The sequence below is a fragment of the Sturnira hondurensis genome, unplaced genomic scaffold (assembly GCF_014824575.4).
Source record: "Sturnira hondurensis isolate 20B ecotype Veracruz unplaced genomic scaffold, ASM1482457v3 Scaffold0022566, whole genome shotgun sequence".
NCBI classification, from domain to species: domain Eukaryota; kingdom Metazoa; phylum Chordata; class Mammalia; order Chiroptera; family Phyllostomidae; genus Sturnira; species Sturnira hondurensis.
In genome coordinates, this window is record NW_028095197.1 from 14599251 (window position 1) to 14610860 (window position 11610).

Consider the following 11610-nt stretch of genomic DNA (forward strand, 5'->3'; position numbering starts at 1 on the left):
GAACTTCAGCTGGTCCAGCCAACCTCGGAGCATTGTCCAGAGAGAAATCTCCAGCAGAAAACTTCTCAAACCACTTTTGATACCTTCAGTCGGTTACAGCACCTTCACACACTGCACAAATCTTTTTTGTGTTTCAATTGTATTTTTACCTTTTTTTTGAAATAAGAAAGCATAATATGCCAAAATGTTGTTTATTTTCTTCCATCTTCAGTATTAAAATGGCTATACAAAAATTCACCAATTTTGATACTTTTTTTAAATGTACGCTGATATGTCAGCTGTCACAATACAATCTAACAAAATTGTTTCAAATGAAGGTAAAAACAACTAAGTGCCATAGCCACCTTACAGAAAAAAACAAACAAACTTTCTGGCCAGCCCATAATTTTAGAAAGCCTCCATTCCTCTGAACAGATGAAGTCAAAACCTGCACAGGGCAGGACCACTAGAGCCTCAGGTGACACCCACGTAATAAATCACCAGTGTACACAGTATTATTTCAATGTAAGCTGTTACACAAGGTAACTATTGTATGTAACTTTGTGTTTAATTATGTATTGTGTGAAATAATATAATGAGTAAGAAAATGTGAATATTAATTAATGTAAATTAATGTGATGATTAACTGTTCTTAATGTGAGCATTATCAGATGTGGGATGAGAAGTGTATTTGGAGGGAGTGGCAGGTAAGAAACCTAAATCCTAATTTTCCAAGCAATAGATCTATCTATAACGAAAAATATCAAGAAATACCAGAAAATGCCTACAATTGGGGGGGGGGCGGGGAAACAAGTCTTAAAAGAAACAAATGAAATGTTCAAAGTAGTTACTCTGGGGACCAAAGATCACGGATCGAAAGGCAACCCCATAGGTCTCCCGTTCTCCTCTCAACGCTAAAAAAAAACATTCTATTTCCAAGTACGTATGTTTCAATTTGACTTTTTCCTATCTAGGTCGGTGCCTCCCCTTCCTCTGAGCTCCTGAGAAATACAATCTCAATCATTGTTAGGAGCCTTACAAGGTCGTGGTGGAGGGGGCGACAGAGGGTGCACTTCATGAAAAGATGAAGGCTCCCCGGTCGACTTCCTGTCCATCACACCGAATAAATCTTAACCAGGCAATAACCCCTACGATTTTAATTGTAAAGCATTACACTCGCCCGCGCCCGTACTTCCTAGTCACTGGACGGCCGAGCCGAATTCCAGCCCCCTAACAATTAGGAACTGTTCGCAACTGGGCTTCGGTGCTGACACGGGCCCGAAGGGAAGTACAGAACGACTTCATCCAGCATTTGGCTAATTCCAACGTTACCTCTCACGTCTGGGGTTAGAACGTGTGAGGAAACAACGTGGCGCCCCCAACGGTGCGTGGCGACAGCGAACGCGACTCGGGTCGTGGAGCTGGGCCCGCGCGACGCCTAGCGGACAGGACCGCCCGGCCCCGCCTCCGGCGGCGGGAGGCGGAGCGACCCCTGCGGAGCCCCGCCCCGAGCCTGCGTTTGGCCACAGGTCCTGCTAGGCGCTTCCCCGAGTCGCGAAGCTGCAGGAAGAGGAATCGAGTAAAGAATAAATTTGCCTTTTTCAGCGCGCCAAGCCGAGCGCCATGCTTGTTCTCCGAAGTGTCCTGACTAGGGCTCTGGCAGCGCGGACGTTGACGCCTCAGGTACCAGCCCGGGGTTGAGGGGAGGCGCCCACACGGTTCCCTGGAGGAGGGAGGGGAGTGTTCAAAAAGGCTCCGGACCGCACCGGCGCCCAGACCCGAGATCCCCGCGCCTGCGTCCGTCCAACTCCCAGGCTCAGACTAGCATCCTGCTACGTGCTGCCCTCCTCGTCCAAGCTAGGAGTCAGGAACCTCGTAGCAACTGCAGCGTGGGGCAGGGGTGGGTTTACAGTTGTTCATATGGGGAATAATACAGTAATTAGTAAGTAATAATACTCTGTTTTGTATACTCACAACTGTAAATCTACTTTTGCCACAACTTGTACGATGATAAACTCACTTAACCTTAGATGAGTAATGTACAAAATTATTTGTGATTCAGCCTTAACCTGGAAATTGGTCTAGTCTGTAAATCTAACCAGAGATACTTTTTCTCTTAATGTCTAGGCTTTTCTCCTTACTCTGCGGCCAGGCTCGGAAGGGTTACACCTAGGGACTGACTTTCTGGTGAGGGCTAAAGAGGAGCTGGGAATGGCCCACTCATCCAAGATTAGCAGTACAGTCTTTATCCTGCCGATTATCAATCCCCTGGGACAGGGCCAAGAATTATTTCTTACAACTTTATTCTTAACTTTATTAAATGTCTATCCAATAGACATTTCTTTTATAAGTGAATTGGAAGTTATTGCTGTGGAAGATGAGCCAGAATTTGGAAAATAAGGGAGCCTGAATCCTTCCCTACATGCCACAAAATCACCTCCTCCCTGAGAGATAATCACCTATCTCTCCAGAGAGATAAGTATGCAGAGATACACTTATCTCTCTGCTGTTTAGCCTTTCACTGGGTTTCCGCTGTTAATGTTCCTTCTGCAAATGGTGAAAATATGCACCCGTTACAGAACAGAAAGAGTTTTTCTACCCACTGCTAGCAGAGCCAAAAATTGCAGTGAAGAAATAATCTATTTTATTATGAATGGTGCCACCCAGGAGAGTAGGAGGCTAATAATGCTCAAAAGCTCAAACTCTTTGATGGCATGTAGAGCAAAATCACAAGACATTATGGTTTAAGGATTCAGGGTGGTGCTGGGAGCTTGTTGGGCGGAGGTGAGGTAAAGCTAATGAATCCTTTCTTCAGGTCTAAAGGTTAGCTTCCGGATCTCCTGGGAGAGTAGTCACGGGGTGGTACCACCCTAGAGTTAAGGAAATGAATCAAAACTTAGGTCAAGATGTTATCTGTGACAATCAGTCAGGTCTTGATTACTGACTTCTCTCTTGGGGGTTGCCAATTATCTGGTAGAAAGGCCAGATCTCTGAGTGGAATAGACAGAGAGGAAGACTATTTTTAGAGTAGGATTTAAAACTATCTAACTGAAGTCATCAGGACCCTGGCTTTCATGCCTTTGGCCACATATTTGTTTCCAAGTACAAATGCCTTGAGAATCTAAACCTAACAAGTAGTTGTTACAAATACCCCGGCTGTCCCATTTCCTGATATATTTTATTTATAACTTTTTAAACTGTAATACTAGGCAGTTGTTTATTTGTATAACATTGTCTTATTAGAATTTAGCTAAAAATGACACAGAAAGCTTGATGACACTACTCCTCCAAAAGCAGGAGTAGTTGCCATTGTTTTGGGTGGGAATATCTACTTTCCAGAGAAGTTTAGACTCCTGGGCAACAGGAGCATAGTTTTCGTAGACATGGACTGATATTCAGGTATTTAGAACTGTAACATTTTACACAAATAAAAATACATAGATGCTTGTGTGTGTTTTAACAAAAAGTATGTCAGAGAAAGGAGTCTACTGATTTCATTTGACATACTAAGTACTCAATATAATTTGTGTGTAACTTTATACCAAAGTTTTTAATAGGTAATTCTGATTAATCAGCTTCAGGAAATTGGCAGGTGATAGCCAAATCTACAGTAAGGTGGGTTTGTAAATGTGAATGCCATGTGTCTGTGTATGCACACACCTGTATATGCACACACACACACACATAAATACACAGAGGATAATTTCTGGCAGGACATTTCCTACCTAAAATTCAGTTCGCTCAGACTTAGAGTAACTAAATTTATATAGTGAACATGCAACTAATACAGAAAGAACTAATGGTTTTTAAGGTATATTTCCATCAAGGGGTAAAATCAGATGTGTTAAATGCCCTTCTTCAGATTCATCTGTAATTAAACCCAATAATCATTCAGACAATTCCTACCTGTTGGTTTTTTTTCTTTACAGCATTCATAAAGAGTTTTCTGCTAGTAAACACATTTTCATCATGCCTCCCAGAACACCTGCATATTTTATAAAGTTCACTTAAATACATAACTGTAACACATATAGCATCTACTAAACATAGACTGTTGGCTAACTAAGGTAAAACATCTGTAAACTTACTAGAGCCCTAATTGTAGATTTGGGGTAAAGGATGCTGATTCAGACTCCATGGTCTGCTTATGATTAACTTCTTGTGAAAAGATGGCTACTGGTGGCCCTCTGCCCAGAAACAGTAGCTGTTCAGTGTACTCAAGACTAGTTACCTTTATTGACCTATCTATACACAAAGGTCCAAAGGGAAATGACAGCAGAGGTATAAACATGGACTATGAGTCCAATGAATGTCCTTTATTTCCAAATTTAGGTTTGGTGTAACACAATATTGCAAATCCTACCTTTCCCAAACACTTGAACTTGCCTTATCTCTCTTCAGGTGTGCTCATCTTTTGCTACAGGACCTAGACAATCTGATGGAACATTCTATGAATTTCGTACCTATTATCTTAAGCCATCCAAGATGAATGAGTTTCTGGAAAATTTTAAGAAAAATGTACATCTTCGGACAGCTCACTCTGAACTGGTCGGATACTGGAGTGTTGAATTTGGAGGCAGAATGAATAAAGTGTTTCATATTTGGAAGTATGGTATGAGTCATCAGCTTAAGTATTCAGTGCGATTTCATCCTGGTAGATGTTACATGTGACTTAGTTCTTGGATCTGTATGACTATAAGTACATACAGGTTAAACTGTTAAAAAGCAGAACAACAACAGCAACAACAAAAATTCATAGATGGCTCCTCCCAGTGCTAGGTATACCTCTAACCACCCGTCGCTCAAGTCTTTCTAATCGTAAATGGTGTCTAGTATTTCACATCATAAAATCGTGAACTAGATTTTAATTCTCAGAAAACGTTATAAAATAGATTACTATAAAGATGATTTGTGAAAAATCTAAAGCACTAATCGTAAGAGCCCAAGTGGGTTACGATCCTAAAAGAAGGGGAGAGTTCTTTTTCTTTATTGTTGAAGCTACAGCTGAGTATCAGGATTTCAGTGGAAATGAGACATAGGGTCTTGAGGGCGGTAGAGGTTGACGGGGATGATGGTTAACTTCTAGGCAGCACTGGGCTCTGAGATTTAATAATTTGTTATGTCTAGGTAACGACTTTTGTCTCACTTGTGCACCCCAGGGTTTTAAGAAATTCGCCATTGTTATCCTATTCTAGGGAAGTGAGGCAAAGGAATCAGCATTCTCCCCCTATTGAAGCAGACCTACCCCTGGCATAGTACAGGAAGGAGATTGAGTTACAGGAACCCTCAGAACGTTACTCTAGTGTCAAAGCTTTGTGAGGTCCACATCAGGACTTGATGATATCCAAAGCACTTTTAATAATTTCATTTAGTGATTGGTCATATAAAGTACTTATTTACTGTAATATGAAAGGTACTTATTCTCTACTTATCATGGCCACAGTTTAGGAGTTTTCCCTGTTGTAACAGAATACACCCAATTAGAACACAGTCTATGCTTTCATGTGCAACTGTGTCCCATTTAAAAATTATTAGTAAGGTCCTGGTTTTACTGAGTTAAGCTTTGAGGTGAATGTTATTCCTCATCTACAGCATAAATGATGGAAAACTTTTACAATCAGTTTTATGGGGCCCTAATGTAAACATAGTACTAGGCCCACATATTAGTAAATATATATACATATACTTGTTGGGTAACAAACAAGAGAAATAGTACTGAGTATAAAAGAATGGATGACAATAAGTACAAGAATCAGCACTGTTTCTTTGGAAGCTGTTCAAGGAAGATGAGGCTATAACCATGCATCTTAATTTCACTGATGTGAAATTTAACTCATACTCTGCCTCGACCTGACCACCACCACCATCGCAACCACCAAAGGAAAATAAGTCTTCCCAAACTGCAGGATAAATGTTTCAATTAAAGTAACAAGAACAGTTCACATATACTGAGTACTAACTAGCTGCCAAAACACTGTTCTCAGCTCCTTTTGTATACTAATTCATTTTGTCCTCCAGACAACCCTGGAGGTGTCGATGCTGTATCATTCTCCCCATTTCACAGTGAGAAACAGACACAGGTTCGATAACTTACCCAAGTCACACAATTACCTACTAAATGGTAGAGACTATAATGTCCACTCATGGCATCATCATTAGCTGTTTACATTTCTACACCCTTTTTAGGCCATGAGAAATGTGGGGACACATCTGTTTTGGGGGGAGGGGTGGTATCTCCAGGGCAATAACTCAGTGTTCCTACATGGCCTCCATGAACATTTGCTGAATTAAATGAAATCCAAAAAAGGTCTATCGGGTATCCCACCTTTTAGCACCTCTGGGCCACACTGGAAGAAGATTTGTCTTGGGCCACACATTAAATACGCAAACACTAATGAAAACTGATGAGCAAAAAGATTGTAAGTAAATTTACGATTTTGCATTGGGCCTCACACTGCCCATAGGCCACAGGTTGGAAACTCCTGGCACTGATTTTAAAACAAAACTTTTACTTTTCTTACTCTTTTCTTCCCATAGATAATTATGCTCATCGAACCGAAGTTCGGAAAGCCTTAGCCAAAGATAAGGAATGGCAAGAACAATTTCTCATTCCAAATTTGGCTCTTATTGATAAACAAGAGAGTGAGGTCACTTATCTGGTGCCGTGGTGCAAATTAGAAAAGCCCCCGAAAGAAGGTAAGTCCTTCCCTCCTGGCCACTTCGAATTTTGATAAAGAAATTACTAAAAGATTTTAAACTATAAAAACTAAAGTTTCACTGAAAAAAAAAATACAGCAATCCTTTGTCTTAGAGTGGAATATGTTGTAATTATAGACAGGAAGTGAATTTGAGCTTTTTGCTTCTCGTTCAGACAATATGCATTAGTGTTTTTCCAATTCTTGAAAAGCTCTTCAAGTTGAAGTGTGACTATGAAAAATTGACATGGGTTGAGGAGTAGAGGTTGAGAAGCTGGGGATTTACAGCAGAGAAGATATATACAGGTAGGTAAAGGATAATGTGTGAAATTTTGTCGTAGTTTGGTATAATTACAGCTAATCTTAAAACATTAAGTATATCTTGGCTTAGGCTGGGGGCAGTGAATTAATTTAAACCATTAATAAGTTCTATTTTAACTTTTCTGTTTTCTCTCTTATTTCTCAGTTTGAAAATAATTGCTAAAGGTCTGTCTTCTTGCTGATTTCACTTTCTTGCTGACTTTTAAAAAGCTCAGATTTTTAAGAAGCATAAACTAATTTCAACATTATTGTCTTTCTGCTGTAACACAAATTTTGTAGTGTCACCTTAGTCTTATTTGGACCCTTGTCCACCCGGACCTCCCCTCAGCTTCCAGCACTGTCTAGTGAACTGAGGGGCTTCTAGAACAGTGTCGCGGCTTGGTTCTCTTCCTGTTTGTTGTCCCTAATTCTTTACTAATTTTACACTTTTTTTCTTTTACTTCTCAAATCTGTTTGTCCCTTAGTTTTTTTCTCTCTTACCTGCTCAACCCTTCTTACTGGAGGTAAAATGCTTTTCAAGTGTTCATCTGGATATTTAGGAATACTAAACCTATCTCCTTCAGTTTTTAGGGTTTTCTTCCCTCAAAATCTCAGATATCACTTTGGGTCCATTGTTTGCTTGCTGTTCCTCTTAGAAATGGAATCCCGTGAAGGGAAATTATACAAATAAAAAAAGTATTTTCTCTTAGAACTGCAAAGAAGAAGGAAATATAGATCAGAAAATTCTTTTCTGCGCTGGCTGGTGTCAGTTAGTGGATTGAGTACTGGCCTGTGAACCAAAGGGTCACGGGTTCTATTCCTAGTCAGGACACGTGCCTGGGTTGTGGGCCAGGTCCCCAGTAGGGGGCATGTGAGAGGCAACCTCACATTGATACTTCTCTCCCTCTTTTTCTCCCTCCTTTCCTCTCTGTCTAAAAATAAAAGAAATAAAATCTTTTAAAAGAAGAAAAGATTTTTTTTTTACCCATTTCTTATCTCAAAGTGTAGACTTGGGCAACTCAAATTCTAATCCTATTAAAAATTCTCAGTATTTGTGTTATTGACAAATTTTTTATAGATTAAAAATATTTCAGATAATAGCTTGGCATAGCTTCCTTTCTGTTTTGTGTAATAAACTTAACAACTGACACTTAACATGGATAAGGACTTTCTAAACATAAAAGCAAGGAAAAATAACACAAATTTGTAAGTATGTCCACATAAACATGGATACATGTATGATCCTCCAAATTTGTATATGTCTGTTAGCTTTCCACTGGAACCAGACTAACCTGATTAGAAATTTCTTGAATATCTTTTGTAAAAGAATGATTTTTCTCCCTACTCTAGGAGTCTACGAACTGGTTACCTTTCAGATGAAACCGGGTGGGCCAGCACTGTGGGGTGATGCCTTTAAAAGGGCAGTTACTGCCCATGCCAATCTAGGCTACTCAAAACTAGTTGGAGTCTTCCACACAGAATATGGATTACTCAACAGAGGTACAGTTGCCCATTTCTTCTATGAAACTGCAAAAGATTGGTGAGCTTCTAAGTTCCTTAGGTCTATTTGTCTCTTTTCATTAAGGCATATATTTTGACTTTTATTACCAAATTTTCAGGTTTTTTGTAATTTTAAGGGTTGAAAAACCCTGTTTTACTCTTACTATTTAGAATGCTAACATTTTATGAAGCCTGTTTCAAAGCTGAATGTTGTTTCCCATGATACAGCAAAATGATAAAATTAAAGTCTGCAAGGAGCCTCAAGAAGATGTCTATTTTTTTATACCATATTCCTCTCAGTATACTTCTTTTGATTTTTTAAAAGAATATTACTTGGGGTAGGCCTACAGTCTTGTCAACCACTTGGGGTAGAAAAAAGGAATAGAATTACAAAAATAAAATACAGATGAATTTACTTAACAATAGGGACAAGAACTATATTCCTAAGCCAAAAAGCAAATGAGAAATGATACAGGGAAAAACACACACCTTTGGACAGCTCACTCTGGGCTGGTTGGGTATTGGTGTGTAGAACTTGGAGGCAGAATAAGTAAAGTGTTTTCTATTTGGAAGTCTAGTATGAGTCATCGGCTTAAGTATTCAGTGCAGATTTCATACTGGTAGATGTTACATGAGTCTTAGTTCTTGGATCTACAAATACTATACAGGCTTACTATAGTGTAAGTACACATTGCTATAAATACACACAGGTTTAACTGTTTAAAAGCAGAACAACAAAAGTTCATTGATTACTCCTCCCAGTGCTGGGTATACCTCTAACAACCCCTCACTCAAATTCGTATGTTATCAAAAATGGCATCTAGTATCTCACATCATAAAATTGTGGACTAGATTTTAATTCTCAGAAAAATTATAAAATAGATTACTATAAAGGTGATTTGTGAAAAATCGAAAGCAGTAATTGTAAGAGCCCAAGTGGGTTACGATCCTAAAAGGAGGGGAGAGTTCTTTTTCTTTATTGTTGAAGCTACAGCTGAGTATCAGGATTTCAGTGGAAACAGTTGAGACATAGGAGCTTAAGGGAGGCAGAGGTTGATGGGGATGGTAGTTGACTTCTAGGCAGCACTCAGCTCCGAAATTTAGTAATTTGTTACATTTAGGGGGAACCGCGTCTGTCTCACCTGTACACCCCAGGGGTTCAGGAAATTCACCTTTGTTTTGCTGATCTAGGGAATAAAGGCAAAGGAATCAGAGTATATATATAAAATATACCTGTAACACACAGATAGACATACATGTCCATCATATACATCATTCTATCCATAAGATCTAATTCTATTTTGCTTATCTTTTAAAGAAAATACACTAAATATTAATAGAAGCTTTCCCTGGGCAGTTAAAATTATGCTTTTTATTCTTTGTATCTAAGTTTTCAGCAATACACAATTTTTTTATGACCTTGCTTTTTCAAAAATAAAATGTAGTAGGAAGCAATGACAGCTGGGCCTAGTCTTGATTATTCATGCCTTTTGTTGTATTACTTTACCTCTCCTGCCAAGCCTTCTGTTTCATCTATAAAACCAGTTTATTAATCAGTTCATAAATATTTCTCCCATCTCTTACCCATCTCAAATCTTACCACTGACACACTTGGTTTTATTTTTTCGATACTATTTTGATTTAAAGAGTAAGACTGAACATATCTGATTAATTTGTATTTATTCTTAGTAATGCTGTGGACTTTAGAATCTGTTTGGGGTTTCTTTCTGCAGTTCATGCTCTTTGGTGGAACGAGAACGCAGACAGCCGTGCAGCTGGGAGACACCAGTCTCATGAGGACCCCAGGGTTGTGGCAGCTGGTAAGCTGTGTCAGTGGGCACGAGCTGCTCATGGGACAGATTTGGTTTAGTCAGTAACTTGATAAGCCTTCTTCTACCATGTTTTGTTTTCCAGTTCGGGAAAGTGTCAATTACCTAGTGTCTCAGCAGAATATGCTTCTGATCCCTGCCTCGTTTTCACCATTGAAATAGTTTTCCACCAAAGTACAAAGCATTTTCAATAAATGTTTTAAGATGTGTCTGCTAATGGTACTTCCGTTCTCCCAAGCGAATCTCTTTTATTTGAAGAAGGTGGTAAGTTAATTAGCTGTGTCTCTGCATTTCTAAAACCATCTCTGTTCTTTTGTCATTACCACCTCAGAAACCAGTTCTGTTCGTTTCCCCCATGGCATTTCAGTAGCTATTTTACATTAGACATAGTTGCCACTATTCGTGATCTTGAGTTTTCATTTCTTTCAGGTTATCTCCTATTCTCTCTTTTGACGACCCTTGGCTTCATAGCATTTTCTTGTATTTAAATGATGTCTTTACATTTTTGTGCCTGGCAGTATTTTGAAATTATGTACATGCAATATCTATATTTTCAACATGCCTTTTTTCCCCTGAGATTTAAAATAACTTTTTGCCCAGTAAAGTTTATTTTTTAATATAAGAATATTGGGGAAAATGTATTTCTTTACCTTGGCAAAGTACAGTAACACCTGTGTCATCTATATCAATTGTGATTTTCACATTGATTATTGGTCAGTTAGGTCTCAGTGTTTAGAAAAACCTTCACAAGTCTTGTTTCATATGCTGAAATGTGTTCACTTAATTTTATTAATTTTTGTTCATTTTGGATTACTAACAAAGACACTTGAAACATCAATTTGGTTTTGAAGAGACTTTATGGTTCTGGGAATGCTGCCCTAATATATGCCTGTGTAGTCATTCTGGGTTTTTCAATTTGCATTGTATAATGGCATTATCTTCCTGAGAGCTTTCACTGTGTTGCTGTCGCATAACGACACAGTAATAACTTACGAACATAATTGAGAACATTAAGTTACGCCGACAGACCGGCATGAGAGCCACACCAGAAGGAGAGTGTCTTTAATGCGCCACAGGCCGCCGGGGCTTCCCTGGACACACTCTCAGCTTCCGTTTGTGAGGACCTCTCTGCTTTCCAGACTTAGGTGTGGTGCTTCCAAGCACTCTTGTGTTTACGGTGGTACTACTTCACATTTCTAAGACATATTAGAAATAAATAAAATAGTAAATTATGAATTCGCTAAGGGAAATCTGAACAACATTCAGTGTGTAAGGTTTCTCCTAGGAGAAATGGCTAAAGGACTAAA

General features: G+C 39.0%; 1 protein-coding gene across 1 annotated transcript; it reads left to right on the forward strand.

Annotated features, from left to right (window-relative positions):
• Positions 1-1477: 1477 nt before the first annotated feature.
• On the forward strand, positions 1478-11610 carry NIPSNAP3A (nipsnap homolog 3A). Its single transcript, XM_037035933.1, has 6 exons — positions 1478-1662; positions 4381-4591; positions 6517-6675; positions 8325-8474; positions 10208-10294; positions 10389-11610. The coding sequence occupies exons 1-6, from the start codon at positions 1603-1605 to the stop codon at positions 10463-10465; spliced, it is 744 nt and encodes a 247-aa protein (XP_036891828.1). The 5' UTR covers positions 1478-1602; the 3' UTR covers positions 10466-11610.

Bases quoted from the DNA above. Each gene is read 5' to 3' on its own strand.
- NIPSNAP3A (XM_037035933.1), top strand. From the start codon at position 1,603: ATGCTTGTTCTCCGAAGTGTCCTGACTAGGGCTCTGGCAGCGCGGACG. The intron at 1,663-4,380 runs GTACCAGCCCGG...ATCTCTCTTCAG, and splicing joins CGCGGACGTTGACGCCTCAG to GTGTGCTCATCTTTTGCTAC. The intron at 10,295-10,388 runs GTAAGCTGTGTC...TTTGTTTTCCAG, and splicing joins CCCCAGGGTTGTGGCAGCTG to TTCGGGAAAGTGTCAATTAC.